The following is a 23,845-nucleotide window of genomic DNA, read 5'->3' as shown; positions in this document are numbered from 1 at the left end:
AAAATCATAATTTTGTTGGGGGTGGAACTTCAGCTGAACCAAATCCTGTTCCATATTTTGTTAACAATATTTTAATTATGTGTAATTGAAAAAAAATCAGAAAAACCATTAATTTAATAAAAGCTTTTGTTTATGTAAAAGGACAGAACCATACCCATAATTTAAACTTAATGGTGATATAATTTATTGTAACTTGAACTGTATTGAACTTATCGCTAATCATTTGCCTATTAATAGACTGAAGTCCTACTACTTAGATAAATTGTATACACTTGTAAGTAAGCTTACTTGCCAAAGAATTTGGCAAGTAATACTTAATTTGGCAAGTTATACTTAATTGCCAAAGAATTTTCAAAAAAGTATGTGGTCTACCAGTAATTGTTAGAGAGATCAATAAACTATACAAATGTAAAGTGACTATTGCAAGAGAATCGGGAATTGAACAATTTTTTAAGTTATCCTCTTAAAAGATTTGAGGAAAAGAAAGCTTAAATATAATTTATTATGTGTTTTTGCTTCCTCGAAATATATACTGTATATTTTTTAATCTGTGACATGTTCGTTTTTGGGTTGCAAAAAAATAATGATTGTAGGGAGTGTGTGGTAAATAATATTCATTGAAATGTTTTATGAATTTAATTGTATTAAAATCGGAATGGTATTTAGCATTAGATAATAGATAATCATGTTATAGCTAATCTTGCTGGAAACTGGTTCTGACTTTTAATTCTGTGAAGTGTCCATAGCAGTGTACACTATTGCCTTATGTAATGCTATTTCTACATTAAATTACATTAATAAATTCAGAATAAATAAATCAGTTGGCTTTATGGTATGTGACACAGTTTATTTATTATTATTGCTTTTTATTTTCTTCTTTTATTTTATACTTGTTGATTATCCTTGAGATTTTTTCTGTTATTGCTACTATTGTTTAGTCAGTTTAGTCAGTTTTGTTGTATTTTTTTATTTTATTTAGTTTTTCTTAACAAAATATTTATTTAGTAAGAACACATAGTTGCTTTTTCTGGTATAGATTTCTTAGATTTTATTATTAAATTTGTAATAATTAACAGATTATTATAATTTTTGTCAGGTTTAAAATTGAAACTGATATTGGTTTTAAAATACTTCTTTCAGACAATGTTGTTTGATGACATTGTTCCTGTCAATACCATTCTGGTTATAACAATAATAATACATATGAATAATTTTTTTTAATTTAATTTTGAGACATAGTGCTTATTTTTAACATTATCTCAAACAATTTTTTTTATAAAATTTCCTGGCTACAGATCTATTGCTGTTTTATAGCAAATATAGTTATAAAAAGAAAATTTGTCGATTGGTTCAAAATTATATAGATCAAAAGTTTCATGATTTCTTGAGTCCAGAAAACATAAAAAAAAACCATAGAAATTTCTAGATTTATGATGTATGTCCGATGATGGTCTGTATTTTGATTAATACCGTACTTTGTCTGGGACTGGGTCAACAAAAATGTTTAAAAATTGTTAAAAAATTTATTTTTAAGAGCCATCGGTGGCATTAAATTTGGGAAAAATTAAAAAAAATGGGAGGGGCAGTTTTCATAATTTTGAATAGTGGTAATAGGAAATTGAGCTTTATTTGAGGTAAGTTATTTAAAATTACAAAATTTTAAGTCTGTCTGAATTAAGGGCAGGAGGATATTCAACACTATTTCTAAACAATTTTTGCCTCATATCTTGAAAATACATGACCAAATCAAAAACATTGAGGTTCACATAGATATTTGGCTAAATATATATATATATATATATATATATCCGGCTTTGGCCTGATTTTCAACACCCATTGGAACAGGGGATAACAAGATATCAGTATTTTTGTTGATTCTATTTTTATAGTAGGTCCCAGGAGATGTAGGCCAAACCTTCAGGGAGTTATACAGATATTGCCAAATCCCTTATCGTACTTGATTTTTGTCTATGAAGCCAGGAAAGTTATGCAAACTTTTGTCAATTTTTTTTATTATCAGTTTCATGTATTTCATTTAATTTTTTTACTTATAGTTAATGGATAGGTAATTAATCATTTTATTATGAATTAATGAAATATTTTTTGTTTGATAATAGAGTTTTGTTACAGTGCATGCGAGCATATGTGGAGTTTGAGATTGCAGAAGGTGCTTATGATATTTCATGCCCGGATGCGCTTTGCGAAAAACAAGGTGTTATCAGCATGAGAGAAATTGAAGATCTAGTCAGTTCCGAAACTCTAGAAAAACATAAACGATTTAGACTTAATCGAGGTAAGGTTATTATTGGAGTAATTTTTAATTAAACATAATTTTATATTTTTGCATTTATATTACCACTAGTTTGTATATGTATTAATTGATGTTACGTTCTGAAAATTTTCTCTCAAATATTTTAAGAAAATTATTTATAATTTATGATAACCAAAGGAAAATCATTTTCCCACTTTATTTTCTCTCTTAGTAAGAATAAATTCTTTTATCTTGTTTCAGTTACATTTAATTATTCTTTTTTTGTGAATTATGTAAACGTGTTAATTTAATTTTTTCTACAAGAATTTATTTAATTTTTTTCCAGTACAAGTATATTGATTTTAATCTGTAGTTTTAACATAATCTTATGAAAACAAAAAAATCTGTGAATATGTAACAATACCAAGTACTTTTTAAATTTTTTTGTATAAAGCATGAAGGTATTCCAGAATTTAATATTTATGCTTGTTAGCCATTGTTGACTGAAATTTTATAATAATAGATAAAAATAATTTGTAATAATAGATAAATTTGATTATAATAATTCATGCCCCAGCAATGTGAAAACACATTATTAGACACAATTAATTGTTTGCTTCCAGAAGTAAAGCTGTGAATCTTTTATGTCTATCTTACAAAATCTTAATAAATATTTACTGATTCTTACTAATTTTTAATGTGGTACATTTCTATGATTTTTACTAAAAATATTCCAAGTGATGTATGTATTGGTAATTTTGAAGTAAGTAAATAAATATTTTATTCAATAAATACATAATTATAGGCCACATTAGAAAAGGGTTGATGTACTACTTCACAGGTATGTATGTTAGTTAAGTACCCTGGTTAGATAACCTGATATGAGTCACAAATCACTCCTAGAGGTTTCACACCACTTGCTAGAATAATATAAATCCTAAAATAGCCTTACTAAGGAGAGTGAGAAATGAAAGTGCTTTCATGTTGTCTCATCACTTCTTAGCGGAGTGGATGGTTGTATATCAGCATGTGACTGCAAGTCATATTCAATCTTACAAGTGAACACACAAAGTGAAGAAAGTGAAGCGACATCTTTACTTTTTTCACTGCTGGGGTTAACGTTATAGTGAACATTATTACTCTCAGAGAAAGCAATTCGTTACTTTTCTTCAAGAACGAGCCTAATCCCACATCCATACTTAGTAGCTGAACTGTTTTTTTATATAAACAAAATGAGAGTATGTTACCTGCCATTGAAATTATCTTATTAAATCTGGATAAATCATTGTAATTGTAATGAATAATTAAGTGTATTTCCTGTTAAAAATACAACTATTGTTGGGCAATATGAGTAGTTCTGTTATAGTTAACTATTCACATTCTTTTTTTGACATCAGTGTTAGATTAATTACCACATTGAACCTTCATATAACTTAACACATTTGTGATCGGGAGGACTGTAGTAATTGCACATCTGGATAGAGGATGGAATCTGTAAAGAATCTTCCACATTCTGCTATCTTTTCAGTTGCCCTTTATGACAAGCAGCAGAAAGAATATGGGAGTTTTTCTATTACTCGCTCCCCTGTGAGGAACTTATTATGCTATAATTTGGAATATTTTCTTGAAATTTTTGTCATTTCAGAGTGTTTAATAAACTAAGGTTTTTTTAGATAATTTTATTTCACCCCTTTTTTTCTTGTTTCCTTTTTTCTGTTCATGATGCAAGGGTAGTGAGGGATGTCTATAAGAGGAGTGGGGGAATATATTTAAAATAAGCTTTATGAAGAAAATCACAATGAAAATTAATAACGGTAAAATTAAGTCTATGTTCTTCTGTTATTAATTAAATATAAATAAATCACTGTAATTATTAGACAGTAAATAAAAAAAAATCTTCTTTGCCAAAAGTTTACCTATTATTTTATAATTTTTTTTTTTATGCATTCAATATTAAACAATGACGTGTGTGGTTTATTGATTTAAATTTATGTGGTTTATTTTGTTGTTTTTGCTAGTACGAGTAATTTTCTAAATTTAAAATGAATTATTAAATTAAATAATTTTTGATAACGTAATTTCACTTGTTAAGTTTTTCTTATTGTTAAAAAGGAAGATGTGTTTTCTGAAAAAATTAAAAAAAAAGGAATGTTGCATTAACATCCTTAATGTTTCTTAATTGTACTGGAAAAGTGTTTTATTCTTAATTGCTTTTTGTTTTCATTTAAATTTTTTTTTTTTTACATTTCCTTGTCTAAAATATTCATTATTTGGTACATCATCTGTTAAATTTTTAGTGAAACTGAGTGTAATAAATGAATATTTTTATCCTTACTTCTTATACAGGGTCATTCACGGGAACCGCAAGTTTTTGAGGTGAGTTGTACTCGGGCGTTCGTGGTGGGAGGGGCACGTGGCTGGTGTCTGACGTTTCCTTTGTTCATAGCATTTACATTTTAGTCGTAATTTTACATTCTTAATTGTACTGGAAAAGTGTTTTATTCTTAATTGCTTTTTGTTTTCATTTAAATTTTTTTTTTTTTTACATTTCCTTGTCTAAAATATTCATTATTTGGTACATCATCTGTTAAATTTTTAGTGAAACTGAGTGTAATAAATGAATATTTTTATCCTTACTTCTTATACAGGGTCATTCACGGGAACCGCAAGTTTTTGAGGTGAGTTGTACTCGGGCGTTCGTGGTGGGAGGGGCACGTGGCTGGTGTCTGACGTTTCCTTTGTTCATAGCATTTACATTTTAGTCGTTGAGATGGAGCCGTGGACGCTAGACCAACGCCTGTACGCGTATGACAGTTTTGTGCGAAATGACGAATCCGTTACTGCTGTTCAGCGAGATTTCCACCGTCAGAGTTTAACATCCATCATAATGCAAGTGTCGCTTCTCATAACACAATATTGCAATGGGTAAACAACCTTCAAACAAATGGTTCAATATTGAAGATAAAACCACCGGGTCTCCGACGAACTGCTAGCACTCCGGAGAACATCAAACGAGTAAGGGAAGCCATTGTCAGAAGCCCACGCCGCTCTATTCAAAGGCATTCAGCAGCGCTTCAAATGAGCACAAGTACGGTAAGACGAATTCTGCATACAGACCTGCATTTCCATCCTTACAAGATAGCCGTCGTGCAGCAGTTAAACGAGCAAGATTTCACGCAGCGATTACAATTTTGTCGACAAATGCTTACCATTTTTGAAGAAAATGAAAATTTGTTATTGTTAATGAGTGACGAAGCCCATTTTCATCTGAATGGCTTCGTCAACAAACAGAATTGCCGGTATTGGGCAGAAAGAAACCCACATCAGCTTCACGAGAGACCACTTCATAGCCCAAAGGTCTGGTGTGCAATAGGAAAGGTCGGTGTTATTGGACCATATTATTTTGAAGAAATGACGCTGCCGTAACTGTAACAGCTGATCGTTACATTGCGATGTTGAATACGTTTTTCATCCCTGAGTTACAAAACCGGGGAATCGATTTTCAAAATGTGTTATTCCAGCAGGATGGAGCTACAGCGCACACAGCGAGGGCAACGATGGCTGTTCTCCGTAACTTGTTACGGGACGGATCGTTTCCAGATTCGGCGACATTCCTTGGCCCCCTCGGTCCCCCGACTTGAGTAGTTGTGATTTTTTTCTGTGGGGGTTTCTGAAATCTTGTGTGTACGGCAATAAGCCGCGTACATTGGAGGACCTAAAGATCGCAATTCGTCATCACGTCACCCAGATTGATGTAGACATGCTGCAAAAAATTGAGGCCAGTTACCGTGAAAGGCTACAACAATGTATTGCCCAAAACGGCCATCACTTGCCGGACATAATTTTTCGTTCATGAGTAAGTAACAAATGCTTTGATTTAACAAGTGTTTCAGTACCAATAAAACTTTTTTGAAGTAAATATTCATTTTTTTATGATTATTTTAAAAACATCCGTTTCCTGTGAATGACTCTGTACTTTGTATTTAAATTAAACATAAACATAATGCAGTTTCACTGTATATTTTTTATTATTCTTTCTAAGTTACATTCATTTACTTTTCTAAGTGATTATTGATAAAAATATTTAAAAATCTGTAACTTTATTTTATGTCTATGAACATGTTCAATATTCTGTAGATTATTGTAATCTTGAATTTGCAAGATAATTATTGTGTTTTCCTGAAATTTTTATTAAATTACCAAAAAATTTCACTGATAAATTTATTGACATTAAAAAAATTTATTTCACTGATAAGACATGTCTTATTGTTGCTCTTTGAAATTAATTTAAGGCATCTCGTCATACTTGCATTCTTCAAATGTGTGGGTTCGTTGTACGTGTTTCAGGTGCCGGTGTGGTTGCATCACTTCTTTTACTAATTATTAAGAAAATTTTTTTGTTTAATGCTTTTGTAGAGATCAGCTCTTCTTTTCTTTTTTTTTTTAGAGATAATGAACTTTTTTTAATATAAAAATAATTAATTGGAAAAATAAAAAGCTGTAGAAAATCATGGTAGGTCAATCATTTTCAGCCATGGAAAAAATATTTTTAGGTAAATATTAATTTATAAAAAGTAATATTTTAACTACTTGTTAAGCTTTACTGGTAAGCTTAACCGGTAAGATTTTGGCATCAGTAACAGAAATACAATACTTGACTTACATCTGTACATGTTTAATATTATTATTTTTGTATAAAAAACTATTTTGTTCTGAAGAAGCAAAAATCTTTAAAAAAATGATAAACATAGATAATGAAAAGAGTAGTACGGTTGAATTAATGTTTAATTATATTCTACTGCTACGATGCAGTTGCTATAAGCTACATGATATATATTTTTAGTCAATCAGTCAATCAGTTTGATGCTGTTCTCCTATTTTCTGTTCAGTGCTAATCTTATAATCTCAATGTATATACATGTATTTACAAGGGATGTTTAATAATTAATGAGACAAATTGATATAGAGAAAAAACAATTTATTCAGTGACAATGAAACTTGTACTACTTTTCAACATTATCTCCAGCAACATTTAGAAACTTGTCCAGCTTTCCGATTCCCGCAGCGTAGAAGTCTTTACCTTGCTGTTTGAATCATTTCTATACTGCTTTTTTGACTGCTTCATTGTCAAACTTCTAAATTAACATAAGAAGTTATGTTCCCAAGGTTACCAACCTGACCCTCAAAAAGTTTCATTGTCATTCAATGAACTGTTTTTTCTCTAAATCAATTTGCCTCACTAATTATTGAACATCCCTTATGCTACATCCTATGTCCTCAATATCTGTTACATATATTAGAGTTTTTGTTTTGTTTTCCTCAGTTTTAACTTCTATGTGTCCCTATATTATCATATTAACTTAAGCTGTATGAATTTATTGTTTAGCCCACCGATCTAATTTGTTGCCTTACAAGATTCTGTCAAAAATTTTTTTGATTTTTTAAATGATTTGTCCGAATGTAAGGGCCAGTCTCAAGATAAAAGGTGGTCAGCAATGGTGAACAATATCGTACTTGCGCAATAGCTTAAATTGCTTTATTAGCTATCGACCAACTTGTCAGCAGTCTGTTGTTTACGTTACTGTTGGTGGTGATTAATGACTGCTGGGACAATAAACTGTCTTGCCAGTTGTTTGAAATCTAGAATGTGGATATACTTTTCAACAGAAAAGGTTGTAATGCTATCAAAATGTATGAAGAATTTTATGAAATTTATGGTTCTACTGTAATGACTGAAGGAAAGGTAAGGCAATTGTGCTATTTTAATAAGGGTGTACGAACGTTCAGAGTGAAGTGAGGAGTGAAAAGACGTAGTGCTCAAACAGATAATCTTATTAAACGAGTGAATGGAAAAGTTCAAGAAAACCAACACATCTTACAATTAGGGTTCTTGCAGTGGAATTTCCATGTGATTCACAGAATATAATGTACAAAATTGTTACTGCAAAAGTAGTCTTTCTTTTTCCTTTGTAGCCTCTAGTAATTACCGCTCAGATAATACTTCAGAGGATGAATGAGGATGATATGCATGAGTGTAGTCTTGTACAATCTCAGGTCAACCATTCCTGAGATGTGTGGTTAATTGAAACCCAACCACCAAAGAACACTAGTATCCACGATCTAGTACTCAAATCTATGTAAAAATAACTGACTTTACTAGGACTTGAACACTGGAACTCTCGACTTCCAAATTAGCTGATTTGGGAAGACGCTTTTACCACTAGAACAACCCGGTGGATTTGCAAAAGTAGTCTGTCATATGTCTGCAACATGGGTCCTGAAAATGTTTACTGATTTTCACAGATGTCATGACATTGTAGGGTTTACTGTGAAACACTTTTTTAAACTAACACATGAGATTCAGAACCAGTGACATGAAATGTTGCATTCATAATAACTCATATCCACATATTGCTGTCTGCACTGTTAAGAAGATTCATCAATACAGATCGGAACTTTCTGATCACTTCCTGAACATAGCAACTACTATGCATTTTTTCACTTAAAAACATTGATTTGGTTCTCAACAATGTGAATACAGTGATTGAGTTGAAAACAGTATTGAACTTATATGATTTTGACTATACTGGTACAATATCTTTTTAAAAATAGGTCGCTAAAACTATTTTTGTATCATTTATGTACTACTCGAAATACAGTGTTCAGTATTATTCCATCGTTTATTATCCTGTATTTATTATGTTGTTGAATCGTTACGTATTAACTTGACGCATATAATTTGATTAAATATTATTTTTAATGTTTATTTTCTTTATTATTTATCTGCTTTTACAAATATCCTAACATGCATAATGCATACTGTTACTCTTATTATTATGAAAACTAGCTAAGTAAAGTCTATTATTCATAAATTCAGGTTAAAAAAATAACATGTTGGTTTAACGTATTAGTAAAGTTTGCATAACAAATAAAGATTCTTTTATTGCAGTAATTTTATGGTGTATAATAATGATTTAAACTTTGGATAGTTTAGATATGATAAAACAATTTTACCTCTTTTTCTTAGACTGTCTGAAGTAGGCTGAAAGTACAATGACAGCACTCCCCTGTTTGGATAAATGTTATGGTTTGTTGCATTATCCCCCTCCTTCTCTCTCACTCCCTCTCTCGCTCTCCCCCCCCCACGCCAGCCTGATCTAGTAGTTAAATCATCATCACAAATCAACTGATTTCGAAGTCGAGAGTTCTAAGATTCAATTCCTAGTAAAGCAGTTAACTTTTATATGGATTTTAATACTAGATCATGGATACCAGTGTTCTTTCGTGGTTGGGTTTCAATTAACCACATATCTCAGGAATGGTTGACCTGAGAATGTACAAGACCACATTTCATTTACATTCATACATATCCTCATTCATCCTCCAAAGTAATACCTTATGGTGGTTCTGGAGACTAAACAGAAAAAAGAGAGAGGCCTACCAGAGAAAATGAGAAGTGAAGTTGCTTTCACTACTTTCCTTCTTCATCAAGCTCAACTTACTGTTTCATAATTCACTGAAATGCAGGTGATATTTATCCATAAAGTGATAATTTTTTGGAATTAATAGTTTGCATTTCAGATAGTGGACCTATAATGAATATCATTATTTTCAAAGACTGTACTCTGACTAGTGCTGCTTTGTACCTCAGATGCTTTACATGGATTTTTAACCATAAGAAAAAACAGGACAAATAGTGTAAAGCTACATACAATGTGTACCCCTTTTCATTTGAAATAATGTGTATTCCATTTACTGTCTGTACTCAGTAGGGGATTATTCTGCCTGTAAAATATATTCAAGTAAATAAAATATTTAGTTATCTAATAATGGGTGACATGTGAATAAGAATTCAAATAACTTTCAGTTGTTCAAAATCTTCATTTTATGCGATTCTCAACATATTTTATAACTATTTTTCTTAGAATACAAAAAGATGTATTTGAAAAAATATACAATTTTTCTCTAAAACTTTATGTTTTGTGAAAGGAATGGTTAAATAGCTCAATAATATGAATAATGTTTTGAAGTATTTAATAACTTGAAAATTTTTGACAATAAAAGCAATTTTTAGAAAAACTTGTTTTTGTTTCAAAACTTGTTTGTTAGAATTTCAATCTGTAATATTAATAAATGAGTTTTGTATTTTTAAAAACCTGTCCTCTAAATAAACCATTAATTAAAAGTTAAATATGGTATTTCCTTCCTTTTTTATAAAACAACTTTTGTTGTAATTTTTTTTAAGGTACATTGTTTTTTGATATTAACATGGCTGCGGTAACTGTTACATACATCCTGTACGAGCATTTACAGTGAAGTGTCATACAATTTCCTTGCTTTCCTTGATTTCCCTTCTGTGCGGCAGGTGTATCATCTATCGTCCTCATTTATCTTTTTTATGTTATACTAATTCTAAAGATTAAATTCTGGTATAAGGATGATTCAATTTGTGTTGTACCTGGGTGACTGGTACCACACTATTTGAATATAAAATTCAAAAATGGTTCTATCAATGATTGACAGATAGCATTAGAAGAGGAAAAAATTTACTTTTAATGCAGCTGTGGGAACACGAATATTGTATAGTTCGGACTTGTAATAAACAAATATTACATACCTTAAAAAAGTACCATCCCGACATGTTAAAGTGAAAACTTGATGTTTAGGATTATTTTCTGTGTTCACTTTCTTGTTTCTTCTGGGTTGTTTTTATAATTTTTACTTAAGTAAAAATTTCAGTACCATGTAATAGTACAATTCAAGTGTTAAATTCTTTTAATATTTTGTTGGATCAATCAATTAGGAATAGTAATAGGAAATCTGACTTCACCCATTAAGCACCTTGACCACTAGTTGGCTTTGTACCCCCCCTCCCCCAAAGAATTAGAAACAGAATCTTTGACAGAGCCACAAGCACATAGTCAAACCCTGCTAAGCTCCATTAAAGAAGTGGCAGTCCTGCCGGCATCCAGAAGGTGACGACAGTATGACCTTAAAGAAGGAACTGGTGATTAACCTTGATCGAATTTTGTCTGATTGAGGTTAATTGGAATAGCTTACTGCCTTCCCTGGAATAAAATATTTTTAGTCTAAATTTTTTCATTTTTTTGGATCAATTTTTTTCCTTAGCCCTAAGTGTATTCTGGTTCCTAAATCCTGGTTATTATGGTATATAAATGCAGATTATTAATAATGAACAATCAGAATCAAGAGTTAAATATTCTTATAATGTTTTCATATTTCATTCCTTTTTATCATTTTAAATCCACGCGTTTTTAAGTATGTCGATCATATGGCTAATTTGTGTATGTTTCTTTGCAGAGGTTGAATTAGATAAAAGCAGAACATGGTGTCCTCGTGCGGGCTGCGAAACCGTCTGCACTGTTTGTAGTGGTCCAGAACGTTGTGTCCCACAGTCCGTCCACTGTCCGACATGTTCTACTGATTTTTGTTCGAATTGTCGCGCTCCATGGCATCAAGGTGTTCCTTGTAGACCGGAAGATTTAGCTGCACCTCCTGTTCCTGGTGTAACATTTGATTCAGAATTAATTAAATGCTGTCCAATGTGTGCTGTACCTATTGAAAAAGATGAAGGCTGCGCGCAAATGATGTGTAAACGTTGTAAACACGTCTTCTGTTGGTATTGTCTTGCTTCCCTTGATGTAAGTTGTATTTTTTTGAGTTCAGAATTGTATGTTAAGTTTTCATATGCCATACTTTGATGTAATGTGTAGTTATAACAAATACAAAATGAAAGATATTGTTTTGATTATTCATTATTGTAACGATAATTTGAATTTATTTCACCTGTAAAGTGTGATGAGAATGGTATCAATTCATACAAAATGAAACATTTGTAAACATATGGGTTATTAACATCATAAAGTAACAAACAGCTTTTAAAAGGTCATAATTAATTTATTGACTTTAATTTCACTTGGAAAAATTTCTAAATAGCACACGCTTTTTGGCAATATAATTTTTTTTATTTGGTTTCCTGTTGTTTTATTATAGATATTTTTAAAACATTACATCTCAGAAATTTATTTTTATTGATTTAATATTCCACTTTTTAGGTGGTATATATAAAATTTATAAAAATATAATTATAGGTGAGTGCTTGTGTGCAAATGGGTTTTTTATAGCTTCTTATAACTCAGATTAAAAAAAAAATTAGTAGCCATTATTCAATTATTTTAACATTGTAAAAGAGAAGGATAAATGTGAATGAGAGTTTGGTCAATTATCTTTATACCTGATTTTAATACACGTCTTCCATTCTGCAAGAAAAGCATAAACACTTTTCTTTGGCAGATACACTTCATATCTGATTGACCTCCATTGAAATCAATGTGATAAGGATAAAGCATCTATGTTGATGAAGATGTACAGTACAAACATTACAACAGGAATGAATGATGAGTATTAAATACTGTATCAGAGTGTTATACAATCTATTAGATTAACAGGACCTATTTTTAGCAAAAATTAGTTCATAATTGTTGGGGATTATCTGTAAAGCCAGATTTTTGGCTGATAACAGAGTAGCCGATAAAGAAATTAATTAAAAATATTGGATTCATTTTCTTTAAATATTAAATGTACAAATATATTATTAATATATAAAACACACAAAATGAATAAAATTTTTATTTCTTAGTAAATTTTTAATTTATTTAATTATTTTTTTATGTAGTATGTTGGACTTTAAAAATACATTATTTATTCCAAGTGAAACTGCACCGATGTTTACTAACATTTAATCTGTTATATTCAGATAACAATGGTAGAAAGAAGAATAATGCTGACTATAATAAATTTTTATTTACAGGATATGCTCAGTAGGGCCACCATTTGCTTCTAGGCATGCCTGAACACATTTCAACATTTTCAAAAATTCATTCTGAAGCACCAAAGGAGTGATGGCATTTAAAAAATTTAGTTGTTATTTTTCAGTTAATCCAGGATATGAGGATGATTGTTCTTGAAAACAGATTCTTTAACTTCCTCATAAATAAAAATCTGGAGATTTCTGTTACCAGATATATTTTGAAATAAGCCTATCCTGGAAAAATTCATGAGCAAATTTAGCAAAACATTGATGGTGTGTGTTGTTGCTCAATCTTGTTGGAAGCACGCTTCTGCAATTTCTTTCTCATTTAGTTGGCCAATGAAAGGATAAATAACTTCATTTCAATAATGTTCCGAGTTTACTATGTTCTGGAAAAATTGAATGATTATCCGCTTACATGATGTGGCATACCAAACTCCAAATTTTTATCACCTATGGTTGTTCCAAGATCTCATAAGGATTGTTCACACAGACCGCATCAGATTTTTCTGGCTGTTCACCACATCTCAGTAAATGAAATCACTTTTAATTTGAAAAATGTTTACATCGAGAATTTAACTTCTCCTTTTTTATTTATAAAATTGAAAAACCACTGGCAGTATTCAAGAACTGGTATTTTGCAGTTATTTTGTATGGATGTAGGTTTAAACATTTAACCAATGCTCTGTGTGCACTACTGTTTTAGATTACTGCTTATTATGCCAATTTTCTGGTAAATTATTTTTTTTTTGATTTTAAGCTATGTGATCAGAAATATCCAATTTTTCCCATGTCGGAATAGATTGTGTTTCAGGCTTGCCACTTCTTTAATAGATCTGCTTTCGTGTGTGCATCACAGTATGGAACATCCGTGTCTGGAAACCTTTGATGAAATGAAAGTTTCCAAAAATAAAGCTTTCCTTCATGTATTCTGTGTACTCGCCACCAGCTTTTAAATTTTCAAGAAAAAATGTAAACCATTGTTACACACTAGAAAAAAACTTCTTAAAGCTTTTTTTTTAATAAACTGTATTAACAAAAATGAAGAATGGAAATTAGTTATAAACAAAATCAGCAGTTTCACTGCTGACAATATTAAAAACAGAATTAAATCTTATTTTATTGATTAAGATCCAGCTTTTATTTAGGTGAAAAGTTACGTTTAGGACTGGAATATGTAAATAGTTGTGTATATATTGTTTTTTTTTTTAATTTTTTTTATTAAGTTTTATACATATGTGAGTAGGCCTTTTGCTTTGTCTTTATACACATTTGTTATATTATTTTATGTATTACTGCAAGGTAGGTTATTTAAAATGGAATAATTATGGTAAGTAAAGTAATTCCTAATTTTTTTATTTTTAGAATAGCCTGTAGTTAATAACTGTATTCATTGGAATTCTGTTCATAACAAAAAATTATTTCTTAACACTATTTTCTGTGAAATTCTGTTGTCAGGTTATGTTGTATCAGTAGAATTATATCAAACATTTTTAACAAAATTATTTAAAATTAAAAAAAATTCCTGATTAGTTTTTGCTAGAAAAATTAAAATTACAACATGTCATTAAACAATTATTATTAAATCATTATTGTTGAAAAAGTAATAAACCTATGAAGTGTTTGTCTTTTATTGTTTGATAATTAATTTCCGTAATTTTCTTAATTATGTTGTTGATATTAGATATGTTTGTTTTTCTTAATACATAGATTTTCTTTTGAAACCATTTTATTAATTGGGTTCTGGCATCAGAGTAAAATTATTTAAAAAGAAAAATAGTATTTTTATCTCTTTATGCTTTTATAAAAAATAAAAATACTACTTTTTGTAGAAGCAGTTAAATGGCCAGATTTAATATTAATTATTCTATTTATTTTTTAATTTCACCAGTTAGAACATACAGGTACAAACCTAGAACATAGTCATACCCTTTTAGAGCGCTCATAGTGGGTTCACAGTGATTCAGAGAGTCATTAAAATGAAATTTTGGGGAAATTAAATTAGTTGAAATTTAAACTTTGGAACCTTGATGCAGATTTTCTGCATCAAGGTTAAAATGAAGTTTAGTTTAGGGAAAGTTTTTTTTCTGTAAATAATTATTGTATTATTGGTAATATTTATAGATTAATACAAAAAGAATTCGATTTTTAGCCATCTAAAATCTTTTGTTATTGATATGGTTTAATATTATTTATATCTTGTTTTACTCTTTGTTCAATGTGAGGCCATTCATTATTGCTACTATTTTTATGAGCATGGACTTATGTTTTGTTATTTTTGTAATTTAGTATAGCCAATATATTTTGCATTTCCTTAACTGTTTGGTAATGCTATATTTTGAAAGCATTTAAAACCTGTATTGCCCAAATATAAGGGACTAATTTGGGACATTAAAATAAACAAAAAAATGAATGCAGACAAATGCCCTATCTCTATTTATTTTCCCTTCGTCTGCTATTTTGTGTTTTTTCAATAAAAATGTATATCTTAATTATGGATTGAGATATTTTAATGAAATTTAATGTGCATCTACCTAACATCATCTACAAAATAAATAAGTTTGAAAATTTTACTTTTAAAATTTGAAAATGGTGGTCATTAAAATTTTCCAATTCATTAAAAATTCCGTTAAATATTAGTGTTAACTAATTACATTTTAGTTATGTTAATGTTATATCATAAACATAAGTTTGTTTTAACATTTGAATAAAATGTTAAGCCTTTTATTTTGAACAAAATGTCATCCCATTTGTCCAAATTAATAGATAAACAGATGAAAAATGGTTAAAATTGTTAAAGTGGACTGCAAAAATTGTAATCAGGCACAAAATTATCAGTCTACAGTTTTGCTTGATGCTTTTTATTTGTGTGTTTAAATTCAAGCTGTTTGTTTATCTTTATTACTTTTAAGCTGCATTATTTGTTTTAGTCAATAGGAAAATAAATGGTAATTCTTGCTGTTGCCCATCTAAAAAAAAGGAATTATGTAATTTTTGTTTAAATTTTGATATGCTGGTAGTTATTTATGAAATGTTAGTTTGTAGCTTTAATTACTCATATCCTACTTAACATTCCATATTTTCCCAAGTATTCTGCCTCAAATATTACAAGAAAATAGTGGAATCATCAAATTGTATTGGACCCTAGCTGCTTGTAAATCACAAAATTTATTATTATTGTGATAATAATCTTTTTTCTTAACCTTTTTTCTTAAGAATTCTAATATTACTGAAGCGACTTCTATTGTATTTTTTATTTTTATCATAATTTTTAATTAGATTGTAGGTATCTGAAATTGGCAAGTGTGTTCACATGCTTATTTGTGTCCTATATAACTATTAATAATATTATATTATAATAATAATCACTATTAATAACATATTGTTACTGATGTAAAATTATATCAAAATGTTAATTTTTTCCAGGATGATTTCTTGTTGAGACATTACGATAAGGGGCCTTGTAAAAATAAATTGGGTCATTCAAGAGCATCTGTTATATGGCATCGGACGCAAGTTATCGGAATATTTGCTGGATTCGGTATTTTATTATTAGTCGCTTCTCCATTACTTTTACTTGCTGCACCGTGTATCGTTTGTTGTAAGTGTCGTGTATGCAGTGGAGGTGGCAAATTGGATCCAGAAGATGATATTCCAGAAGAATCTTGAGATATAGCAACATATCTTGGTGATGATAATGATCATAATAATGATTATATAAACAGCAGGTGATTATTATTAATTTTTTTTTTTATTAATTGTACTCTTTAACAATTTACTTGTAGGTTTGTTGACATAATGTATTTATTTGATTGTTTTTAGTGCCCACCCTTCATACGATTGCACAGTTAGTCAGGCCTTATTGTTTTGAACCAATCGATTTAAGGTACCCAATTTGGGTGTCGTAAAATGTAGAAAGTGATTGGATCTTATAGCACTTATTTTTCTTTTTCTTGAATTTAACTACATAGTTTATTATAATACATTTATTACATTTACATAGACGGTCCACTATTGGTTTAAATTTACCTTGTTATGTGTATAGACTCGAAATTAAGTATAACTCTATGAGGTCTGTTCAGAAAACAACTGAACTTATTTTTTTAGTTTTATAGATTATTGGTCCTTGACCCCTTCAAAGTATTCCCCTCCTCTATTCACCCACTTTTCCCAGCAGTGTTTCCACTTCATGAAGCAGTCCGGGATAGCTTCATTTGAAATGGCTTTTAAGGTTCGTGATGAATTTGCTTTAATGTCATTGGTAGTTTCAAAACACCAACCATTTATCACTGATTTTAATTTTTGAAATAAGAAAAAACTGCAAGGAGCCAGGTCTGGTGAAGAGGGAGGTCGAGGGAGGACAGTCATCTGATTTTTGGCACAGATGACACAGAAAACTTAAGAATTGACAAAGCTGATTGTCCAGGCGCATCATCATGGTGAAGGAACCACGAGTTGACTTGCCACAACTCTGGTCTTTTTTTGTGGATTTTTTCACATAACCTTTGTAAAATGCCTTGATATTTGCATGGTTCACTGTTTCACCTTAAGGCAAGAATTCAAAATGCACAATTCCATTAAAATAAAAAAAAAAACTACTGAAAAAACATTGGATTGAGACGAATGTCTTTCTTGATGCATGGAAATTTTTTGCCAATCCATTGAGATGATTGAACTTTTGTCTCGATGTTGTAGCTGTAAACCCAGCTTTTGTCTCCTGTTATGATTCTTTGCATGAATGTCTTTTCATAATTGGTTTGTTCAAGAAGTCGCCAACAAATGTTCACTCGATCTTTTGCTGTTCGTTCATCAAACAAGGAACAAACTTTGCTGCAACTCAATGTATTTTCAGTTTTTCAGTCAAAATATCATAGCATGATCCAATCTAGATGCTAACCTCTTCTGCAAGTTCTCTGACAGTCAATTGATGATTACCACGCACCAGATCATTGATTTTCTTGAATGTGGGTGCCATCAGTTGAAGTTGAAGGCCTTCCTGGTTGAAGATTATCTTTAATTGACTGACAACCACTTTAAAATTGTGAAAAACATTTGTAACATTGTGTACAATCCAGAGCATCATCTCTGTAAGCTTGTTTCAAAAATTGAAATGTTCCTGTAAAAGTTTTCCCTAGTTTCACACAAAACTTTAAAATCTTTAAAATATTACAAAACTCGCTAGTAACACTTAAACATGTTGCATTCAAATTACAATAACATGAAAACTAAATGAGATATCAACAATCCAAGAACATGTGTTACAGAGGAGGTTATGCAGAACACATGCAAACGTCACTAAATATCTCTGTTGGTGCATAATTAAAAATGTTTGGTTATTTTCTGAACAATCTCGTACCTTTGAAATTAAGTATAAGTGCTGTCTAGAAAGTTCTCACCTGTGGAAGCACTTCAAAACATAAGTTATGGAGTTCTGCAGAAAACACCTGAGATGTGTGTGTGTGCATATTTATGTTGGTGAAAGAGCACTTTATTTTTGGTCCGATATGGATGTTTAATCTGAAAAGCAACTTTCAAACAGAAGTGAAGCATGGTACTTCCTGGTGATAATTCTGCCTTTCCCCATGTAGTTATGAGTACCATACCACAAGCATCTCAAAAAATTGTAACCTTAACTTTTTTGGATGAAATTGTATTCACTTTCTTTAGTGCACTTTTACTACCTGCTTCCACCCACTGTTTGATCTCTGGCATATAATGGTGAATCTGTGTTTCATCTACTATTATAAATCATCAATGAAACGTAGCAGAGTAATAAGTCTAAACACTTTAGAAGTGTTTAGTCAAAAGTGTTGTTGATGGACTTTTAACAAACATCGCACCTGTCAGATGAAAAACTTTCCATCCCAAAACATCTTGTAAAATGTAGTGTTCATAGTCTATTGAGATGTTTGTGATATCAACAAGCTCATATAGCTTCAGTCGATTATCATTTAATATGAATTTTTGTGATGATTTCTTGAATTATAATGGTTTTTGGAAATCCTGAGCATTCATTATCTTGATTGCATTCATGAACACATTTAAATTCAGCGGCCTACAATTTAACATCAAAAAATTAAGAGGATGAATCTTTTAAATCTTACTTTTTTGTGTGTTTTTTGGGATTAAACCTTTTAAAACTAAGTAATTTAACTTAACTTCAATTTTTTCATTTTTCAGAAAACATCAAGATTTTTTTGCCACAATAAGCAACCAAATTCATGCCATCTGAAGGATTATACTTAAATATATCATATTTGTCAGAATTTAGTCATACTTGTGCCATCTCTGTATAAGGCCAACTATACAATCTTAATGTAGTTTGCAGATACTTTTCTGCTTAACAATACGAACACTATACTTAGAACCAAAAATTCTGTTTCCTGTCAAATAGATAATAATATGGATATATTATTAACTTTATAATGCTAATAAATGTCTGTTATGTAAACAGAAATTTTGTGTTAGCTGTTGCTCACTTCAGTAAATAAAGCTAATATGTCTCATTTTTCATATCCAGTGCAAATGGCATTTGTTTTATATTCATTATAGACTCAGCTATATACAACTTTGGATTATTGTACTTTTAAATTGGATTCATGATGGAGAATTGGTTTGATTTAGCTCAAATAATGTTAATCCACATGATTGCAATGTACACACCATTAAAAGTAATGATGAAAATAGTTATGGCAGCATTCTTTTTGACTGCTTAAATGGTAATTACTGTAACAGGTTTGTAATTATGTAAAATGTTAGAAAATTAGTGAAAACAATATAAATGAATTTTAATAAATTTGTTACTAATGACAATTTTGGGAATGATGGAATTTACTTCATAAGAGGAGTCTGCCAATCTTATTAATTTTATTAAGTAATCAGTCTCAGATAGTTTACTATTGGAATGGTTGTGGTTAGTGATGCTTCTCATGTTGAAATGTCAATGGGGGGGTAATTAGGGGTGGTGGAGTGGAGAACAGTTTGGAGGGTGGGTGGACCATTCAGTTTATTTAAAATACTCAAATAACAAGTAAAATGAGAAGTTTCTTCCTTTCAAATATACATTTAGCAGTCTGTTGTATTGCTAATTACAATGGCTTTTGTTATCAAAAGATTTAGTTTTATTTAATTCAATAAAAAACTGAAAAAAAAGAAGAATTTCAAAAAGTAGCTAGTAATAAAAACATTCCTTTGGGATCTGGCTAAACAGTATTTCAGTTGAATTCTAACACATGTCAAAATTTTGGGGACATGTAAGGGTTTTTTTTTGTAGGTGATATTTATGCAAAATGCTGCTTATCGCAGCATTTGAGTTATTGTGTACCAGATAATTAATTACCACTGTGCTGTTTCCATCCTGCCTAAAGATACTCCAACTACTGTGGGGACACTTTATGTGGAGTGTCTTAAAGTACTCATGAGTGGGTTTGTTTTCTCAAGTTAGGAACCCTACCGGGTTGGTCTAATGGTGAACTCTGTCATCGCTGATCAGCTGATTTCAAAGTCAAAGTTCTAAGGTTCAAATCCTAGTAAAGGCAGTTACTTTTATATGGATTTAAGTACTAGACAGTGGATACTGGTGTTCTTTGGTGATTGGGTTTCAGTTAACCGTACATCTCAGGAATGGTCGACCTGAGACTACAAGACTACACTTAATTCATAGACATCAACCTGATTCATCCTTTGAAGTAATATCTTACGGTAGTTCTGGAGGCTAAACAGAAAAAAAGTCCTTCTTTGGGTCAGTTGTGTTCCCTGAGTTTTGACTAGATACTCGCTTTTATCTATAATCACTATATGTTAAATATGTTGGTGGGGGGGGGGGGACATGTAGAATTATATATTCTTTGTATTTAATACTAAAAAATTCCAAGAATACAGGGTTATTAACTCTGTCACTGGATTTAATTGGAAATTCTATTTTCTATTTTGTGGCTTTATAAATAATCCTATTTAGGGCTGAAATGGAGTAAAATTGGTTATTCTAAAACTTCCTAATTCTTTATATGCATACAAACATACACGTAGCAAAATATTTATACAAATGAATTTAATAATGTTAACAAAATGCAAGAGATTGAAATTAGAATACACAGAGGCTTTATCATAATAATCATTATTGTGATTCATTAGTGTACACAAGTTTAGTGTTGTTTTCTCGATTCAATTAAGTTTGATTATATTAGAATTTGGTGGTACTACATGATGAAGTGTTGTAATCAGGGAAAGTCTGAAAACGCATGAGGTACCAGAAGAACTGGGAGTTTGTAAAAGTTCATGTCACTTAAATTTAACCAAAAAGCTGAAAGTGCTTCATTTCTGGAAAAGTTTGTGCCGTTGTTGCTCATTGATGAATTACATGTAAAAGTTTTCTTTTTATAAATAATGAGACCTAGAGTTACGGTTACAATGCTGAATCCAAAGCGAATTTATCACAGTGCATGGAAAAATCATCACCATAACCCAAAAAAAAATCACATTAAGAATAATTCAGTATGAAGATCATATGTATTATTTTTTAAACCGACTATGCTGTTATTAACCCCTTGAAGTTTATTTAATAAACTTAATAACATAATAATGCACCATGTAGATAGGAAGTGAGATAGAATAGTTGAGGCACAGATCAGCAATTTATGGTTGCAGTATCTCAGTAGTGCAGCTGCTCAAGGTCACTTCTTATCAGTGAATATATTGAAAAATATATTGTGATTTGTATCTCCCTACTCTTCTAATTTGATTGCAGCAAATTTTTCATTTTTTAAGAAACTGAAATCTGTCTTTGAAAGACTGTTGTTTTCAAACAACATATGTTAAGTGCTATAACGATTACAGCCGTGGGCAATCGGACATGAATCAGGTTATTCTCAAAAACAAAAATTTTCCTTGGAAATAACAAGTATCCAACTATGGCAGATTATTAGGGAAATTCAGGTATAGATTTATTTCTCGTTGCCTTCTTCACTGAGCCCATAGTATGATTGCTTATCGGTATGACAAACCCACCTAAATGCAGGTGATGTTCAGCCCTGCACATGTCTTGTTCCGTTCACCTGACCCACAGGGGAAGATACCTTCCATGTGACGGTTTTGGTTGCCATGCCACCTCCTCTGTACCTAGCCCTTATGGACTTTACTGGAGATCATCTTCAGTACCTCGGCATTGACATCTTTCAGTCTAGCTCAGCCAGGATGCCACCGATGCGAATGCCACAAGTGACATTCCTGTCAGTGTAATACTAACTATCATGAACTCATAAACAAATCACATCATGCTAAGTCTTAAATAAGACTGAATTGACTACACGATAATGAAGGAACTGAACTTCCTACCCGAAATAGGTAAAGGTGAGTTCAGCACACAACACGAAATATAAAACTTAAAGTATACAACAATAACTAACAAGAACACTAAAACACGATAATAGTAACAACTCTAACATTAAACACAAAACAAAACCAACAGCAAAACATAAATAATATAGCACAACAACAAAACTTAGTGGAAAAACCCAAGCAGAACCCTAAACCCCTTCAACAACCCTTTCCTTTGCAAGATGAATTATATAATAATTTTTTATTCTGTTCACCCCAGAGGTTGGTTGTCAGTGAATATCATTATTGTCAGAGAAAGCTGACTGATGCCTTTTGTACCTCAGAAACTTTACGTGCGACAGCCATAAAAAAAACTCCTACAGATAGATAAATAGTGTAACGCAGGAAGAGATGAAATGAGTCAATAGATTAATGAAGTTTCTGTTTGGCATTTATGAGCTATTCCACATAAAGAATTCCTGAAAAAATACTGAGAGAGAGTTGTATTGACAGTGTGTGTAAATAATATAAAGTAGATAAGCCGTAAAAGCATTATTTATCTATTAAATATTTTAAAATAAATTTAAAGTTTAACTTAAATTAATTTAAGTTTCTTTACGTACACCCTTATATTTAGCTGCTTATTTTACTTTTTTTGGCACTTGCTTTTGTTACTGTACCGATCATAATTCATATTATTTAATACTGTTTATTTTTATAGGAGTACGATGTCTAGAACGAAAGAAATCGAAAATGAGCAGTTGTTTGTAAAGAAGAAAAAAAGGATGCAGATGAAGAACAATATGATATCGGTAGAAAAGAAGTTTACATACATTGAAGTAAGCAATGGAACAGCGACTACTACTACTACTACTACAGCTAACTTATTATCAGATAAGAGTGTCTCCCTGTGATAAAAAATAATTACACAAAACAACTAACGAATTAAATGTTTGTGTAAAATATAATGTTTATGTATAAAACATATTAATTGTGCTTCAGATAAAAAACTGTTAATGTATACATTTATATGATAAATTCAATGTATAAAAATATACTATAAATTTACGCTTAGTAAAAAATGTGTAATGCATAATATTATTTGTTTATTTTTATTCTTTTTCTTTTTTATATATTAATATGCAATAAAATTATTTTAATGTATTATTTTTTGAATTTATGATTTATAATTTAAAAAGTTACTTTAAGTATATATATGTATAAAATTTTCTTTAAGAAAAAAAACATGTTTTTTAAGTAACTACTTTAAAAACGGTTGTAAATTGTAAAAAGTGTTTTTTTTATTTATTTTTTAATTTTGTCAGTTATAGTATGTGCGTGACATTCTCTCGTGATAACTAAATATTATTTTTGTAGAATGTTGATTTATGAACATTATTGTTCTGAATCGTTAATTAATGAGAACCCCCAGCTTATGAACATAATGT

At 30.4% G+C, this 23,845-nt stretch overlaps 1 protein-coding gene across 4 annotated transcripts in view; it reads left to right on the top strand.

The window, feature by feature from the left end:
• The window catches only part of LOC142326338 (putative E3 ubiquitin-protein ligase RNF144A), a 416,013-nt gene extending 392,458 nt beyond the window's left edge, over positions 1–23,555 (top strand). For all 4 annotated transcript variants that reach the window (XM_075368754.1, XM_075368752.1, XM_075368755.1 and 1 more), the window contains 4 exons: positions 2,131–2,293; positions 11,573–11,913; positions 16,509–16,810; positions 23,119–23,555. In XM_075368754.1, coding sequence (XP_075224869.1) covers positions 2,131–2,293; positions 11,573–11,913; positions 16,509–16,751 — 747 coding nt within the window. In that variant the 3' untranslated portion in view covers positions 16,752–16,810; positions 23,119–23,555. The remainder of the gene's footprint in view (positions 1–2,130; positions 2,294–11,572; positions 11,914–16,508; positions 16,811–23,118) is intronic.
• Positions 23,556–23,845: the final 290 nt, after the last annotated feature.

The sequence above is a fragment of the Lycorma delicatula genome, chromosome 6 (genome assembly GCF_047948215.1).
Source record: "Lycorma delicatula isolate Av1 chromosome 6, ASM4794821v1, whole genome shotgun sequence".
In the NCBI taxonomy this organism is placed as follows: Eukaryota; Metazoa; Arthropoda; class Insecta; order Hemiptera; family Fulgoridae; genus Lycorma; species Lycorma delicatula.
Note: the sequence above shows the minus strand (reverse complement) of the source record. Positions and strands in the feature narration are given on the sequence as shown.